This window comes from Echeneis naucrates, chromosome 16, assembly GCF_900963305.1.
Source record: "Echeneis naucrates chromosome 16, fEcheNa1.1, whole genome shotgun sequence".
NCBI classification, from domain to species: Eukaryota; Metazoa; Chordata; class Actinopteri; order Carangiformes; family Echeneidae; genus Echeneis; species Echeneis naucrates.
In genome coordinates this window covers 11,183,488-11,201,432 of record NC_042526.1, presented here as the reverse complement: position 1 = coordinate 11,201,432, position 17,945 = coordinate 11,183,488, and the positions used below count along the sequence as shown (strand labels likewise).

Here is a 17,945-nt window from a genome sequence, read left to right as displayed (position 1 = left end):
CGGAGGGGGGAGAGAGGGAGGGAAGGAGGATGAGATGACACTCGAGATGGTGTGTGGTTGCCAAGCAACGATTGATAACCAAATCCCCAAGCATCTAGCTTGTACTGCCCTGCCCTCCCTCCAGGCCTGAATTACACACATCACACACACAAACACACACACAGTAGGTTTTATGTTCTCACCTTGTTATTCAGTTATTCAGTCAAAGTATTGATGCTCCTTTGTTTAAGGATGATAACACTGATTTTGTATCCTGCAGTCGTGCAGGAGTTCTTAGATATTTAATATATTCTATAATTTATACATTCAAGTTAGGATGTGTAACATAGCCACAAATTCAATTTTATAAAACAGGTATGATTGATGAAACAGTGATTTATGGGCTTTTACTCAACTTTGCTGCACATGAGTGATATCAATACGTGTCAGTCCAGCAGCGAACACCATGTGGGCCCGTTTCTCTGTTTACTGCCACTCGTGCTACCAGGATGACCAGCGAACACTGTGCTATCAAAAGCAGTAAATTATCCTATTCCTCCATGTTGGAGGGATCGCAAGGTTGTAGGGCATTTTAAAGAGCAGAACCTGCATCTGTATTCATTGTGTGCACATCTGAGTGTGTGTGTGTGTGGTTAGTGTAGTCACACAATCCTTTTAGCAATTGTTTCTTTATAGGCAGGTTAAAAAAACAATGTTGTTGCTCCCGATATGAAATGCTGCACATTTGGAGGGAAGCAGATATCTAACTAATTAAATAGCACAGAAAACATTAGATACTAATAAAATAGTTTAAATAGTTTAACATAAAGTAAACAAGACGACAAGATATTGGGAGTATAGGTCTATGTGTCGGTTTTTTGTTTTTTTTTACTACATTGAACAGGAGGGGAAACAAGGTGGGGGGAGAGAGAGAGAATGAAAGAGAGAGAGTGTGTATGAGGAAGAGGGGGGAGGAGAGAGAGAGGGAGTGGGGGGGGGGAGGATCCAGCTCCAGTACCTGTTTGAGCGCCGGATTGTCGGATGATCAGATTAGAGGTGTCAGGGTTCGTTAATCTGTGAGTGAGCGACAGACGCCGCCGTCACGCCGCTGCCTCGGCTCGCCGCTCCCCTCCATCGACGACCAGAAGCTGGGACAATTGGTGGTGACGCGCGTCGGGGAATTTCCCCACCTATTTTTTTTATTTATTTTATTTATTTATTTCATTATTTTTTTTTTAACAATGGATACCTGCAGGGTCGGAGCCTGGGTGTTTCTGCTCCTGTTATGGCAGGACGGCTCTTTGGCATCGCAGTTTCCGACACAGCTCATGTAAGTAGAGTCTAATCTAATCCTGTCATTAGTGGTCAGATGCTGCCATCTCTGCAGACTCCCGGCTTTTGAAGTGTCCGTCATTTTTTTGGAGATCAGACCTGACGGGCCGGTGTCGGTGTGAAGGCATGCAGCCCGGTAGGTGCGCGCCTGGAGGTGTGAGAGTGGGATGGGCAGGCCGGCTCATTCATCCAGCGGGGGGAGGGACGCGGGCCCCCTGAGGAGAAGATGGACCATGTTCCGTCTTCTCTCCGGGCTGCTCGCCTCCAGCCGGCGATTAATGTTGTTCCGTCACCATCAGCAGTGTGTCACCGCCGGATCATCTCGGCCACCGGGCGCAATGACAGCTCTGTGAAGTTGGTGAAGGAGTTACAGTGGCCTCGTCTGGTCCTGTTGCTTCGTCCAAAATGCAGAAAAGTTGCAATTTTTCATCTGAACGCTTTAAAATTTCTGACGACATTCATTCATGAGTTTGAGTAACACCTACATGTTGTGTTTAAAAGGATTTTCAAGCAGCCTCCATGGCATCAGAAAATAAACTGTTGTTTACTGACCAATCCATCTGCATGGGAATAATAACAGGTACTATGTCATGTGTTTTCAATTGTGATGGGGCTGAAGCTTTATTTATATTTGGGTAAGTGATTCATGCATTTAACACAATAGATATGTTTTATTATGATTGTATATTTCTTTAGCCAAGATAGCTTTTAAACCACAACCTATCTTCCAAACCATCTGACCAGAATGGCAGATTGTAATGAAAAGTACCATATTTACACAATGTGTGCACTATATTGCATTTCAAGACCACTCAGCTTTCCCATAAGTTATTTTATTTGATTTATACTTTTCAGTAACCCAAATATTTTGCCTTAAATGTCCGGAGCTGCAAAACAGTGAAGTCACTGAAACAGTCTTATTATTCAAATAAAAAAATTAAATGTCTGAATCCAAAATCTCATAATATCTTCTCTGTAGAGTGTAATACAAAGTCCTAACATTTTATTTTGGATTTTGGTGTAAAAGAAAAGGCCCGACTGACCATTACAATTGCAAATTATACATGAAGGTGCCTTTGTGTGATTTGGGTTTCCTATGGTGACCTTTCAACAGCACCCATTTTATATTCCCATGTCCTTTCGTTTTAACAGTTTTGAATATCTATAAGAAGTGTAGGAGGTTCAGTTCTCAGCAGGGGAAATTCTATTGCCTGGATTATCTAGCATAATACTGTATGTAGTCTTTCCTCATTACTGCTGCAGTCAAGAAAAAAACAACATAATCCTTCCTGCCTAACAGATATTCATTGGAACTAATAACCGCTAAGTAAACATCATTGTGTGTAAATTAATCTTTTAAGTCAATGACCCCGTGGGTCTGCCTGTGTGACTGAGTACTAAGAGGAATATATCTAATCGTGGCGCTGACATGTCTCAAAGGGGAAAGGGGCTTTTGCTTGTAGTGTGCATTCATGTCTTAACATAGATAAAGTGACTGAAAATAAAATGCAAAAGTTCATCAAGTGCATTCCCTGAATTACACAGATAGAGAGAAAAATACAAATTGTGTAACAGTAATGTGGCACACTAACCTGTTTTTGTGTCTTGCCATGACCTTAACTATCCAGTCCCAGAAACTACTCATGAGACTTGCAATTTCTACAGCAACATTTCAGTGTGAATTAAGAATGACATGAAAACCAATTTGAAAGTAAGACGTCATATCATGAGGGATTTTTTGAGTTTATTTCTTATCTGTGCTAGAAATATCAGCCCAATGAGTCCAATCAACAACAAGCTGAACTTCACAGCAAAACAAAAGATACTAGGCTGTGCAGAACTTGGCCCCAAAGCCCTAAACGTCATTTTAAATTTGTAGTATGTTAGCTAGGCTAAAGCAGGACTGAATTGCCCACTTGGGTAGTAGTATACAGGCCACAGAGATGGAGCAGAGCACTGTGGTTTTCTTTGGTGCATTACTGTTGGTGTTTCTATGCCTCATTTTGCTTTGCTTTCTGAACTAGAACACTTCTGTCTTTGCTTCAGTAATTGTGTGTAATTAGACTGTAGTTTAACACTGCCTCCCACAGAGATACACACTATGGGCCAGCTCATTACTTTCTTGAGTTTCAAAGTGATGGTGCCACAACATCTGTCTCTCTTTCTTGCGTTGTCTCTCCGCCTCTCTTTCTATTTTGCACTCATTTGCTCTTCCTGAGTTTGAAAAAAACAAAACAAAACAATGTAGGGCAGTGTCTGACCCACTTGCCATTTGTATGTGCATTTCTGTGTGTGTGTATGTGTGAGTGAGTGTGTGTTTAATTGCCCAGCATTCAGCACAGCAGAGGCTGCAGTAATCAAAGCCCGGCAGCCAGAGCAGAAAAAAAATTGCCACTTCAGCTCAACGATGACTATATGACTATATAAGCATCTCAGAATAATTGTGTTATTATACCCATTTAGAAGAGATTACAATTACAGTATATTTTTGATAACAGAGAGATTGCTTTTCAACCAGGTTGGGACCTCAACAGATGGTTGAAAATTCAAAATTTAAGGATTATTAATTAATGTGCATAGATTTTCAATGTCTGTGGATTATACATCCCATCATTTAACACCTCTTTAACAGAAAAATGTGACTGCTAATATTCATAGCAACAGACTTGCAGCACTGGGGAAAATCATAACTTTCTATTTTATGGTACAGCTCTATGAACGCTGTAGAGCTAAAATTCTTCATCTCAACACTGCTGTGCAAAAAAAAAAAAAATTACAGGCACACACACACACACACACACACACATACAACATTCACATACATAATAACCTGCAGAATATGCTGCGCTATTTTGATGAGGAAATATTTGTCTCAAGTGCATTTGACAAAATGACTTTTTATAAAAAAAAAATTATAACATTCCTGATATCTATATGGTACATGCAGCAGAAAGCATACACAGAAATGCACCACAGCCTCGGTTGCCTCAATCATTTGTCAGCACCTGAGATTTTCTGTTATATAGATTTACACTGTTAGCAGTAGATTTTGCAGCAGCTAAACTCTGGAGAGATGGTCCTCTGCTTCTCTGAATGTCAAGTCCCTGAAAGCGTGGGCACACACACACACACACACACACACACACACACACATAGTCTAACTCACAAACGGCCTGTCAAGGCTTTGGGCTTTGAGAGTTTGGGGGTTCAAGGGCCCACTAAAATTTACAGTCAGTATGTTGTTCGTAGAGTTGGAGGTCAGGACAGAGAGCAGGAGAGGGTCAAGAGTAGATAATGAGAAGAAGGTGAATAAGAGGGCAGTTTCTCTGCATTTAATGATTTCTTATCGATTTTGTTTGACAAAGATAATTCTTACACAGGTTTGCCGCACAGCCAGCTCTGACCTTGACAATGTAAACACAATCATATAAACCATAACTGCAGCTTTATGGCAATTAGGTTAAAGTTGAGTCATTAAACATGTCCATATTGCTCAGGATGCCCAGCTCATCAATGCTTTGAATTCAATATTCAATCAAAGGTTAATATTGGTCTCTCTTCCATCATGGTTTTAAATGAACCAAGACTGGGAAGGTACATTGTCATTGTTTGTTTTAGACTGATGTGCGTCCATAGAATAGATTTAAAAATGGATGTAAAGTCAGAGATGAAAAGAGAAGGCAATGTTGAGGAGGCAATGTTGCTTTCTATCTGATGATCAGGGGTGACTCCACTGTTTGCACAAACAGGCTTATGAGAAAATGGCCCTATCACGCTGCCATTTTGAGGAAAAAAAATGACCATAAAGCCTGCGATGCTTCATGGCTTAAATCGAGATTGACACACTGGACTAAAAATGGCGACCTGACAACCTGGCTACGAGCCACCTGTAACACTGCCTCAGCGCCACCATTTCTTGCAAACATGGTTTGAAAAATAATAAAAACAATTAATAAATATGAAAATAAGAGATGGCCTCGGCTTAATTACGAATTTATAAGTTTGAATTTAGAATAAAGTTCATGAAGCAATTTTGACGTCACAACAGTCGCAACCTGTGCATGCGTCCTATATTTTCTAATTTTGCCACGCTGCCACTACTGTTATTGCTGATGATGATTAATGAGCGGAAGGACAGGTTTTCTAAGTCTCTAAGTCTGGCTGTGTCTGAAATCACCCCCTAATCAGTATATAGTGCGCAATATAGTGATTAGGGGGAGGTGTTGTGGTATCCGAATGTTTTGTGACAAAATGTAGTGCACTCAAAGTATCCCACAATGCACTGTGAAAGATAGTGAATAGCCGATGGTCAATAGCCCAAGCACGATATCCCATGATGCATTGCGCTCGTGGCAAAAGTGGCGTTTCCAGCAGAACAGAATAGTTTATTTTATTGCACATTTCAAAAACAAGGCAATTAAAAACGCACTGATTTCTAAGAATGTAAATAGCATTAACACAGTATAGGTACACAGTATAATCAGACATTCAAATAACATTCAAATAACATTAGATTACAATTAGAAACTGTTACCTAAGAGCCGAGAGAATAGAAAATAAAAAGTATAAAAGAAGACCAAATTCGAGAATAAAAATTACAGTGCAGTGGAAGTTTATAAAAAGCCTTTAACAAAATGCAGTGATAAACGTGATAAAGTTTATTTTCTGACTTTAGCCGCGAGTTAGGTACGTTTTAACTGTGTGACAGTGATGATGCAATCAACGGTGCCAAAAGTAGTGTCCGAAAGCAGTTGTTCATTTTGTGAAAGGATGAATGAATGAAAAAGAACAGGTAACAGTTTCAGCTAGTCTTTCGAGAAGACTGGCATTGAGAAAGGCCTCAGCTTTGAGGGGCTGCTTCTGTTCCTTCTCTCCGTAATTATTTGCCCTGTTGTTTAGACGATTTGCTCAGAGGGGACGGATGTGGCCACAATACATAGTCTCCATGTGATGGCATGCCTCACAAGCCGTGGGTAGACTGAAGCCTTGGTCACCCATTCGGCCTTCGACCAATGAAACTGAAATGCATCAAAATGTTGCTTCTTTTCCTGCCGCTCATTTTCAGGTCCCACCTGTTTACAGCATCTCTGTGTGGGTGTGCTGTGTGTAGCCCCTCCCCCTCCTGCTCAGTGCTCATGTAGCTGACCAATCATGTGCGGTTTGAACAGGATCCGGTCACCGTCGTTGATTTTAAAGAGCCAGCCACATCGTTCGCGACTGACATCACTAGTAGGGAGTGAGGGGGTGGTTTCAGGCACAGCCTCTGTTTATGAGCACAGTTTAGTCCATTTACGTCCATTATCACTTTCAGCAGGCTAGAAGCCAAAAAAACGGCCCGCTAAATTAGTTCGGCTAGCACTCCGGGCTAGCAGCGCTACGTTAGCTAATTGCTATGTGCCAACATCATCCTTGTACAGTAGCAGACAACACGCAGGGTTGTGTTCCCGTTATTAGCATTTATGGCACCTTTTCTCTTTTTGTGACCAAAATGATATTTTTGCTTCATCCTGACATTACTGTTAAATAAATATTGATGGAAATATTTACTCTCCGTCCTCATCTTGCGCTATTTGCGAATCCTTTCGCAATTTGCATGGGAGGCACAGGGAAAATGCACTATATAAAGCAAAATATAAAAAGTATCATAGAAACAAATGCGTGTGTAAGTGTACAGTAGTAATTAGATTTGTGAAGACAAGTGGAACACAATTTTAATTAGTGAAAAAAAAAAAAAATATATATATATATATTTTCATCAGGAGATCAGGAGTAGCCTCCGCGTCTAAAAGAACACATCTCTGATTTATTATTACTTATCTTATAAAGTGGCTTATTTGAAAGGCACAGAATGGTCAGAATTGAAGCAAGAGACATGAAGATAGCTTTGTTACTTTTAGCTCATATTTAACTTTAAAATGTCAGAATAATTTATGTATAATTTTCTCATGACTCTTTCAATCAATCTGAATCTTTAAATCAAATTTTAGGCATTCAAATCCAAATACTAACCCTAACTAACCCTAACGCATAAATCAACAATCACTAACAGACTGGGAGTACACAGTTATGTCAGGCAACATTTGTCAAATGTTTGAGGACTGGGTAAGCAGAATGGGAAAAACATGTCAAGTTCCCTGACCGCCAAACACCTGTTTGCCAGCTCCGGGGTCATCCAGCGCTGCTGATCAGTCACTAGACTAGTGGCTTTACAGCTTACAGTAGCGGGATGCCTGTTAATTTTCCTACACGCTACCATTAGGATCTGCCAAGTCTAACTCTGCAGAGTTGTTCCCAACCCCAAACCCATCTGGCTTTGGGAATTATGGGATAGCTGCTGAATTATGCCTGATGCTGCGGTAATATCGCAATCCCAATTTTTCCTCAGCAGAAATCATATCATTCTATCCCCAATGGTAGTCTCTTTCTTTCAAAGTGTCTCATCTTACTGCACAAGTGTTCTTGCTCTGAAGTCTCCTAATCTATTGTGGGTTTTGTGTCCCTGATACATTTTTCCCATCTCTTTGCTGACTTCTTCATTGTCATCTGTACCTCTCCCTTTTCCCTTACATCTTGCCACCTCCTTCAGATGGAAAGATATTTTGCAAGATGACTTTCATTGCACTTCTGCAAAAACAAATGAAAAAAAAATATATATATTTTGGATTCTGGATGTTCATACATCTTTCTTGTGTTTATTCCTATGTGTGAGTGTAATATACAGCTTTGTCTTGGGGCGGGGGGCATCTGTGAGCTTGTGTTATGTGTGAATACACGACAATGTCCATGTCCCATACCAGCCTGTTGTTATTCTCATGCAATATTAATGTCTGTATCTGGAAGCATATATGGTGAATTAATGCCTGACAACTACAACTATTTTGCTACTGCGTACTGCTCATGCCAGGATTACTCTGTGTCACTGTGTCCCTTACTGCACAGGGGTTTACATCTTTTGTTATTCTGCTGTATCTTTCCAATGCCACTGTGTTCAAAGACAGATATACTAGTCCTGGGCAATGGCTTAAAAATAAAATCCCTGATTTTTTTTTTCAACAACAAACTCAATTTACGATTTTAATAATATTTTTTCCTTCTTAAAAACAAACTAAAATTGAAAAAAAAAAAAAAAAATTCAAAATGAGATTGCTTTTATTTTGATTTTCCTTTATGTGAGCGAAACTAAATTTCCCCTTTGGGTTAAAATGGCAAAGTGTAAAAATGTCAGTTTTTTTTCTCATGAATTGCAATTGAGTCTGGTGCTATTCAAGTTAGCACCAGACTCCAAAATGCAAAGTCGGCTGCGCATGCAACTGCCACTGCAGGAGTTCTTTGTCTCTAAGCTTACTGCACTCTTGACAAGATGATTGGAGGAAGATGAAGCAACGGTATAATTCAATGTGTGGCACTAGCCGGCTGGATCTGATGTCCCTGGAAGTCTTTGATATAAAGAGAAGCCCATCAGTCCTGGCCACCGTTTACCTCTCACATCACTATCATTATCAGTCACAACACAGGCTGATACTTATCTGATTGGTTGACTTCCTCTTTGAACTCTGTGAGAGTAATCGTATTGGGTGCCCTTCAGTGACAGGCGTTGGATCCGAGAACATTGTATTTGTGTGATTGGTTGACACTTTGGTTGACCTATCAGAGTGACTAGTCTCCTTGGCGTTGTTTGTTTTGACGCCATGTAACTTGACAGATGTAAAATAACCTGATGAACAGTTTAATTACATGGTGAAATGTCTGTGATGTGCCATCTCAACTGTTTGTATTAGAGTTAAAAGATTTACTGTGCGCATTGTTTTGTCCTTTAGGATTAAAGAATGGGTTGAGCAGATGCAGAAAGAGCTGGTTAACCTGGCAGACACGGCCACAGCTGGGAAGAGCCTCACTCAGGTATAAATTCCTAACCACTACTCACAAAGGTGTATAATGAAGGCGCATAAACCAAATTTAAGAGTCATTATCGGTGCACAAATTAAATTGCATAGGTTCAGATTTTTATGTCAGTATAAAGTTTCTCTGAAATTGTACATTCTTTGATTCATTCATCTTCCACCACTTATCCATTTTTGGGTAATGGGGGTGCTGGAGCCAGTTCCCACTCACAATTGGCGAGGTACACTCTGGACAGGTCATCAGTCCATCACAGGGCCAACATACAGACACTGACAAACACAAAAAACCACTCACACTCAGACCTATGGGCGAGTCAGCAATCAATCGGAACATGCATGTCTTTGGATGGTGGGAGGAAACCATTGCAGGCATGGGCAGGACATGCAAACTCCACACAGAAAGGCCACAGGCCGGGCATCGAACCTGCGACTTTCTTGTTGTGGGGCAACAGTGCTAACCACTATGACACCGTGCTGTCCCTTCTTTGATTCAAACAAAATTTATCGACTTAACTGAAAGAACAACAAAATTGACACTTCAAGATTTAATTACTTAAAATGCATGTATGATTATATACCCTGTGTTTTCACTGTGTGTACCTAGATTTTTCTGAAAAACCAGCACCTATACACTGTGGAGCAAAACGATGCAGAGGAGCTGGTGGCCAGAGCAGCCAGGAACATTGAACAGCTGCTGCGGAAGAGGTCTGCTGCCTTGAAGGTAAGACTCATCCCACTCAGAGGAACCAACTGTCAGGTTGTTCGTTTCAAATCTAAGCAGGATGCAAGATTTATTAACAACAGCAATGTTTTCCATCAGTTGATCATAGGCTGTTGTTAGGTGAACAATTCCATCCAAAGGCTCTGGGAGAAATGGGATAGGGTTCACCAAGATAACTACCTTTAAATTTTTGGGTTGAACAACAACAAGTCTGAGAGTTTCAGCTGCAACATCTTTAATGGTGTTGATTTAATGGAAGAAATGTTGTAATTCTACAATCTAGTAGGTTTAAAGACTCAGAACTAAGTATAAACATTTAAAATATATCTTCAGTTTATTTGACATTGCAATGAAAACCACGACCAACCCATTTGGACTTATTGCTATAGTCCAGTATATTAACTGAATCTGAGGTTTATCTGCCTGATATCAAATGATTTATGAAGAACCTCCCTTAACTAAAACACAATATAATACATTATTTGAGCAAAGCATAAAGAATTATACAACACCAGAATATTACTTTTTATCTATTTGAATTTCTATGAATATCTCTGAGGTGTCACACTATTTTCCAAGGTGTGAGTTTGGTTGGCATGATCCTTTCAATGGGGAATTTCACATTCAAAACATGTTTAAGATCTTTTAATAAGAGGTTCTGTGATGTACCTCCATAACTAAAAGTTTATGTTTGTAGGTGACTCATGCACATCGAAAAGTGCAGAGCATGGACTGAGGTGTTTTTTGCAGGATTCAATGTGATAATGAGAGCTTTGACCCTGGGGAGGTTCGTTCTCCCCTCCCCATTCTTCTTTAGCCAGAAGTGGGTCAGAGATGCTCATTTATATTAGACAGCGAACACTTTTTATACATTCAGAGGCAAAGGCAGCATCCCCTACTCTGCCTTTATAAGGCCTCATCATTGTTGTCTTACTAGGAGTGGAGAGCCAGTATTTATGAATGTTCATAAACATATCTCCTGCCAAGTGTCTGTCTTGTGTATGTTAAGTAAACACCCTGATATTCTTATCATTTTTCCGAGTACTGGTGCCACGAGGTGTGTAAGCAGCATTAAGAAAATTGGCTTCACTTTTATTTAAGAAATAGTTGTAGGGCTGTGGCGTGGGCATATGTCAAGGGTCGCTGTGTGAGGGGGGCCAGCCAGCCTGACACTGAAAATCCATCCAACCTCTGGACATACATCACTTCTTACTCTCTGCTGCACTGTGTGCTTCATCCTCTACTATGAATTACCTCAAGGCAGCCTGATATTTGATTCTGTCCTGGATGCAGCAATGAATGGATGAAAGAAGTGTAAAATGCGTGAGCATTTTGGATGACTGGATTGATGGACACATGAACAGAAGGTGATGGATGCACCAGATGGTAAAACGGAAAAAAAGGCTTTCAGGTCAAAATCTAATATGTGTCCATTTTTGAGTGTCACTCCATGTCCCTGCAGGGTTTGGAGGATTAACCACTGTGAATTTGAACCAAGCTAAAAACGCCAACAAAGTCAAATCAGAACTTGACATACATACACTGTCCCAGCAGACATAGTAGTTTGATTTGACTTTAAAGTTTATCAGACAGAATACAGGAGGAGAACTCTCACTTTAGTTTGGGCTTCCTTGTTCAATGCCTTTGATATAGGGTTGGGAGTGACTCTCAATGTCAATGTAATTGGCGAGACCCCAAGGCAGTTGAGCCACTTCTCACTCAGTCGTCACCTGCTTTCAAACTTTTATCCTCCTTTTTCCTTTCTATCACTCCCTCTCATCATCCTCTTTGTATCTTCATCTCTCATCTCTAACTAATGATGGATAACCTTTGAAAGGCCACAGTTTACTTAAACACAGGTGTGGGACATAACCGTGTGTCTACTTGTGCTTCCATAAATAGGTGTGTGGCAGAGTGTAACATGCATTATTAATGAGTGCTTGGCTGCATGCTGTTTGGGAAAGATCACTTTATCAAAGGTTTTACAACTTATGCTGCGGCTTGATCTCAACAGCGAACACTCGTACGCTTAAACACATACACAAACATACACACTTCCTGGGAGATATGAATATATAGCAGCTAGAGGGGATCAAGTTACTTATCCTTTTACCCCACATAAGTACCTAAAGGTTGTTTGCATGCTAGCCAGGGTGAGCTAGCTTTTTCCAAAAAAGACTTGAGTCTTTTAGCCGGTTAATGCTTAATGAGTTCAGATAGAGTCAACGCTATTTAGTTGAATTTATATATCCACTTGTTTTTATTGTAGGCCACATATATTATCATCTAATTTACTTTTCTGTAATAAAACCTGAGTGTCGTCTCATCCTCTGCTCTGACTCACATTTATGCCTGCCTTCTCAGCACAATTAAACTACATTTTCACAGGCCCCAAGCCCCCTAGTTTTTATTGGACTGAATTAAGTTGCCAATGTTTTTAATTTGAATGGATAGGCAATGGCAGAAGACAGTGCAGCATTGATCCCTCTATCCATATACAACATTCAACATGTTTACTTGTCCTAAAAAGCAGCATTCATAGGCGTGAGGAGTCAATATTTACCAGAGAGGGAGAGACAAAAAGGTTTATCTGAAGTACCTGATAACAATGTAAAAATGTTTGAAGCTATATCCAATTATTTCAACACATCTCTTGCCCACCAGTCTCCTAGTCTCCTAGTCTTCTCTCTCTTTGCTCGCTATCTTTATAAAACTGTAATTAAAAACTTAATAATTGATGCTGTACATTGGTAAAGCAAAAGGCGATCTGATAAGTCACAGAAGACACACATACATTAACTCATCAAAGAACTGTGCAGCTGTTTGCTTTTTGTTGGTTTACTCTGCACGACATGACTGTGCGTGTGTGTGTGCATGCTTGGTTTTTCCTCCAGAGATGAGGAGCTGCTCTATCTAGTGACTAATGAGCTGGTCTACAACATTACGGAGAGTAATACCACAGCCAGCACCACTAAAACTCTCCAGGACACAGCTGGCTCACTGTTGTTTATGTGAAGTGGTATCCATATGTGAAGGTCTTCGGTGTGGTCTGTTTTGCATTTTTTTGTGCTGGCATAGTGATTTCTAGAAAGCAAGTTACAGTAATTACTGAAATTTATTGAAATTTGTGTTTTCATGAGGTTGTCATTTATGTGTGTGGAACTGTTTAATAGATGCAATCATCTAAGTATTACAAATGGACTACTAAGAGTAGTGAATTTAGAAAAATATTAGCCATCTATTTCAATTTAGCAGTACATATCAAAGCACATTCACAGGAAGGTCCTGTCAAGTTTAGTTGATCTTTAAATCTATATATACTATATATTATACACACTCTATACACATACACACACATACACGTGTAAGCATATTTTCAGGGAGCCTCTATTGTATTGGTATATTGTGTGGACTATTCTGCGATAGATTTTACAGCAACAGAGAACATTTATAAGAAATGTTTTACTGTAGAGGGTGAGGTCATTATCCCCCTAAAGATAATATACATATCTGGCAGAAACAATTATTATCAGCTGTTTCTGCAACGATATATTGTTTTGTTAAATTTCTTACTATGGAAACATTTTGCGTTAAAAGCTCCAACTGTCATTGTTGCCACAATACTGTTCAACAATGAAGGTTACAAACCATGTATCTTAGATGCACACAAACCATTCATGTCTGCAGGATTACATCAGATTTTTTTTTTGTTTGTTTGTTTTTTTTACACACTTTAATCGAATTTCCATTCATGGTGCCACCTAAAATTTTAGGTTCGAGAGTCAAACCAAACCATATGACAGCAATTCCAGCAGATTTGGAAGAATTCTATGGATTTCCCAAGATAACTGTACTTGTCAGACAATTTTCAGAGCACTCTCCTATTATAAACACGATACACAGAGCACAATGGCACTGTCACTTCACAGCAAGAATGTTCTGGTTGTATGGAAATAGTACAGTAGTTGTTTTTCTATAAGTTGTAAACATGTCAATAATTGCATCCTTTAGTAGTTGTATTTACAAGTTTGTCATCATCAAGGCTACAAATCTAATTTTAATCTGACTCCACCCCATATTTAGAGGTCTGTGTTCAGTGTTTAGTCTGTTATTGGTCTGTGTGTTAATAGAGTCACCGTAGCCCAGGTGCTGGGCCATATTTATTCTGTTGTAATGTCACAAGATGTGACTTTATGATGTTGTTATGTGTGTGCGCCAACGAAACAGCAATGAGCAGAGGCTATGATATGGTCAGAGATATTCTAGTCTCTAGAGCAGCTGTTACTCAACCTCTCATCTCCGCTCTGCGCTGATCATACTAAGCAGACAAGAACTGTCTGTGTATGTCTCTGTCTGTGTGCTTGTATTTGCTTTTATGTGTGTGTGTGTCTGATAGACAGAAGGAGAGAGAGTGGGAGGGAGCAGTGCAGATGGGGAATTCTAACTAGACTTATGGTAGGCCAGGGGCAAGTGTCCAGCACATTCATGGAGAAGAAATCCAAAATGTGTTGGTAGATGAGGAAATGGTCATGGAGGCAGCTGCTTTCGATACAGTTACAACCTTTTGCTATCAAAAGATGCAGCTGCTTTTGTTATTTTTTTTTTTTTCATATATATGATAGTAATCCACACAAATTAAATGTGACATGGAGCATTTTTGAAAATCAATATTGTCATGTGTCATGAGTGCAACAACATCATTTGTAGTTTCTGTCGTACATCAGTTTCAGATAATATTTCTAAACCATAATTCATATCAGCTTTGTGGATTTTTGTCATTTCCCCTCCAGGAGATCTGGGGAAGTTGAAGAGAAGTGACTTCTAAGTGGTTTTTCTCTGCCTGTGCATATAATTTTAACACAACTATTCACTTAAAATTACACATAATTTACATTACATGCACCATTATCTGTTTTGAACATCATACTTTTCATACGTTTTTGGGATTGGCAGGATGTTGGGGGGTATCAGGTATTGCGAACATGTCAACGGTGTCAATCAAGATGCCAGTCCTCTGAGTTTCAAAACCACTGATGTCACGAAAGCTATGTCATCCAGTGTATGTGATGAACCTACAGATCATCATATGAACCTGCAGCTCCTCTCAAGCTTTACAGAACTTTAGTTTGAGTACAGGCAGCCTGATTTTAGACAAGGAAAAGCTCTGTAATCCTACTGGACACTTCCTAAACAGGGAGCAGCTGTAGATTTACTGTTCCCATCAGAGGACTTGGCCTCTGAGAGAAACCATGTGGAGCAGCACAGATATCCCCTGGGCCCTTACAGCTGCAGATACCTCTGCTCCTTTACTCTGTTTGAGGCTCTCTCTTTTCGCTCATCTCACTTCAGTCTCTGCACCCCTGTTGTCTCTGTCACACTTCTTCTCCAGTTTCCTGTAACTCTCCTGTGTCCAGTTCTCGGCCCTTTGTAACAGTTTCTGTCAAACTGGAATTTAAAATCAACCCTTTTCGTCTCTCATGACTTTTGTCTGTCTCTTATCATTCTGCCTCATTTCTCATCCTGAATATATCTTCCCTCTTTATACTCTTCTTACTTCTCTCTATCTTTGTATGACTCCTCTTTTATGCCTCATTACCTGTTTCCCTTCTGTTTGGCTCAAGCCATCACCCTATTGGACACCTCTTGTCTCAACCAGGTTTCTTCTTAATATCATGGTTTTTCAATCTTAATTGTTATTCATGGTGACATGAATACAGTAATACGGCATGCGTATCAAACATGTGCATGGGCACATTTGTTTTGTCCTTCCCAAAAGCAAACAGTTGCTTTGTTGGATGAAGTCTCCATCATTTTCATTAAAAACCCACGCTTGATTATACAGTATTATCTATACTCTTTCCTAGCTGTTGAGACTCCCACGGTTAATTTATTTCAGCTACGTTTTAATGAGAACCATGAACACTGTGGTCATACTAAGGACAGGTATTGTTTTTTCTATCTTTGGTTCGTCCTTTCTGTTCCATATGCTTATAATTTATGCCTTTCCCTGTTCAGACTCCTCTATCTTCTGCTTCTTGTGCTGACCCTTCAAACTGCTCCCATTTTTACTTTTTTGCCATCCCTTTGTGTCTGGACTCATTATAGCACATAGATAACCAGCTTTCATGAATGTGGACAGGCTGTCAAAAAATAAAGGAAGGATCAGACGGGATGTGGGTGTAAATGATCTTTTAGGCTGTAACAACTCCTGTGTGCATTGCTTTGTTTTCTAGGGGAGAAGACAGTGTGCTTTGAATGGCCCATTGATTTCAGGTGTGTGTAGCCCTGAGATGCAAACACATGCACGCACGCACACACACACACACACACACACACACACACACACACACACACACACACACACACACACAGGCAGTCTGCAATACTCTTTGAGGTTAAGCAGAAACTGTCTTATCTTCCCTGTCTATCCTTCAGACTGTGCTCTGCTGTCTCACTAAATGCATTATGTGCTGCCCTAGCAGAATGAACTAAGGCCAGTGTGAGAAGGGCGGAGTTAGCAGGTAGGACTGTGGCTTCCAAGATGCAGTGCAGTTCCCAATGCCTGTGTGCTCTCGGTAGCTGTCATGATGTCATACATTAGGTTACCTGGAGAGAAGGTGTCTGAAATGAAAAATACTATATTATGCAAACAGTTTGGCTTTTGGAATATTGATAGGCACAGCAGTTCCTGCTGTCAACATTTCACCTTTTTTATGTCCAACTGGGATTAAGACATAACCAACCAACTTGTATCAGCAATGCTGCCTGTGGGTAGTATTGAAGGGTTTGGCCTGTCTAGTATTAGATTTCATGATCCTTAATGCATTTTTTCTCCTCTTTGCTCCTTTTTCTCACTCAAGCACCTCATTCTTTTTGCCGCTCCACCTCCCTATCTTAACTGAGCCAACCCCCATGTCCATGAATCTATGAACACTTCTTTCCACATTGAGGCTGCAGGGGAGCAATGGCCCCTTCTTGGGTCTCCAGAGGCCATCCAGTGACAGAGTGAGCTTATTACTGGTGTAGAGCTGGAGTATCCATACTATAGTAAGTAAGAGGAAGACTAATGAGCAGTTAGCTCAAGCATGCTACAGGGAGTGTGTCATGTCACCCATTAAATAAACTGTTGTAGAGCAACATTTTTGTGTTTTACTAAGGAAAGGCAACACTGCCTTCTATTCAACTGGCAAAGACAGTTGCTGTAGCTGTGTAATGAACTGGTGAACTGTCACTCAGGAAGCAGCCTCATCAAATCGCAACTCTGCATTGGAGAGGATTTGATTGTGGAAGTTGGTTTCTTTGGGTAGCATGATAATTTTTCTGTGTATGTATTTGACAAAGAGAGAGACACGGAGGTATATACTGAGAAAAAGGAAAAGGGTAATTGGGTATCTTTCCTCGCACACTCCTCCTCAACCACCCCCATATCTCCCAGAGGGTAGAGAGGCCTCGTCAAAGCCCTGTCATGAATTTTTAACAACGCTGTCGGTCTGCGGTGTGTCTCTGTGTATTTGTGCAGATGCTCATACTGTATACAGTAAGTATGAGGACGAAGGTTACTTTGACACAAAATGGTACAGCCCTTTACATCAATTTCTTCGACAATTGAACAGTTGCATACTTTAATCCTTGTACCAAGTCTACAAAACCTGCCACTGTTAAAACAGCAACATGGGGCCAAAATGGAATACATTTGTAGATTATAGGTCAGGGTCCAGCCAGGACAGCATGTGGGTCTGGCACCAGATGGCAGTCTACCTATAAATGTCTTTGGCCAACAGTTATGTTTCACTATATACCAAAAATAAATTTGCCTTATCACACTGTAGCCGTAGTTCCCAGTGTTTGCACAGCTCGACTTCCTGTATAGACTACCGTCTTAGAGCAAGGAAAGGAAATTTCTCTAAAACTGCAGTTTTGTCTTGGTTTGAAAATATATATTAGTACATGGTACTTTTTAGAATTTCACTCTATTATTACCACACAAATTAAAGCATAGAGTATCTGTCTGA

At 40.2% G+C, this 17,945-nt stretch overlaps 1 protein-coding gene across 2 annotated transcripts in view; it reads left to right on the top strand.

Moving 5' to 3' along the window:
- The first annotated feature begins 1,100 nt into the window (after positions 1-1,100).
- Positions 1,101-17,945, top strand: part of LOC115057055 (voltage-dependent calcium channel subunit alpha-2/delta-1) — a 53,858-nt gene continuing 37,013 nt past the window's right edge. For both annotated transcript variants that reach the window (XM_029523945.1, XM_029523946.1), the window contains exons 1-3: positions 1,101-1,309; positions 9,129-9,210; positions 9,817-9,933. In XM_029523945.1, the coding sequence (XP_029379805.1) occupies positions 1,221-1,309; positions 9,129-9,210; positions 9,817-9,933 (288 nt within the window). In that variant the 5' untranslated portion in view covers positions 1,101-1,220. The remainder of the gene's footprint in view (positions 1,310-9,128; positions 9,211-9,816; positions 9,934-17,945) is intronic.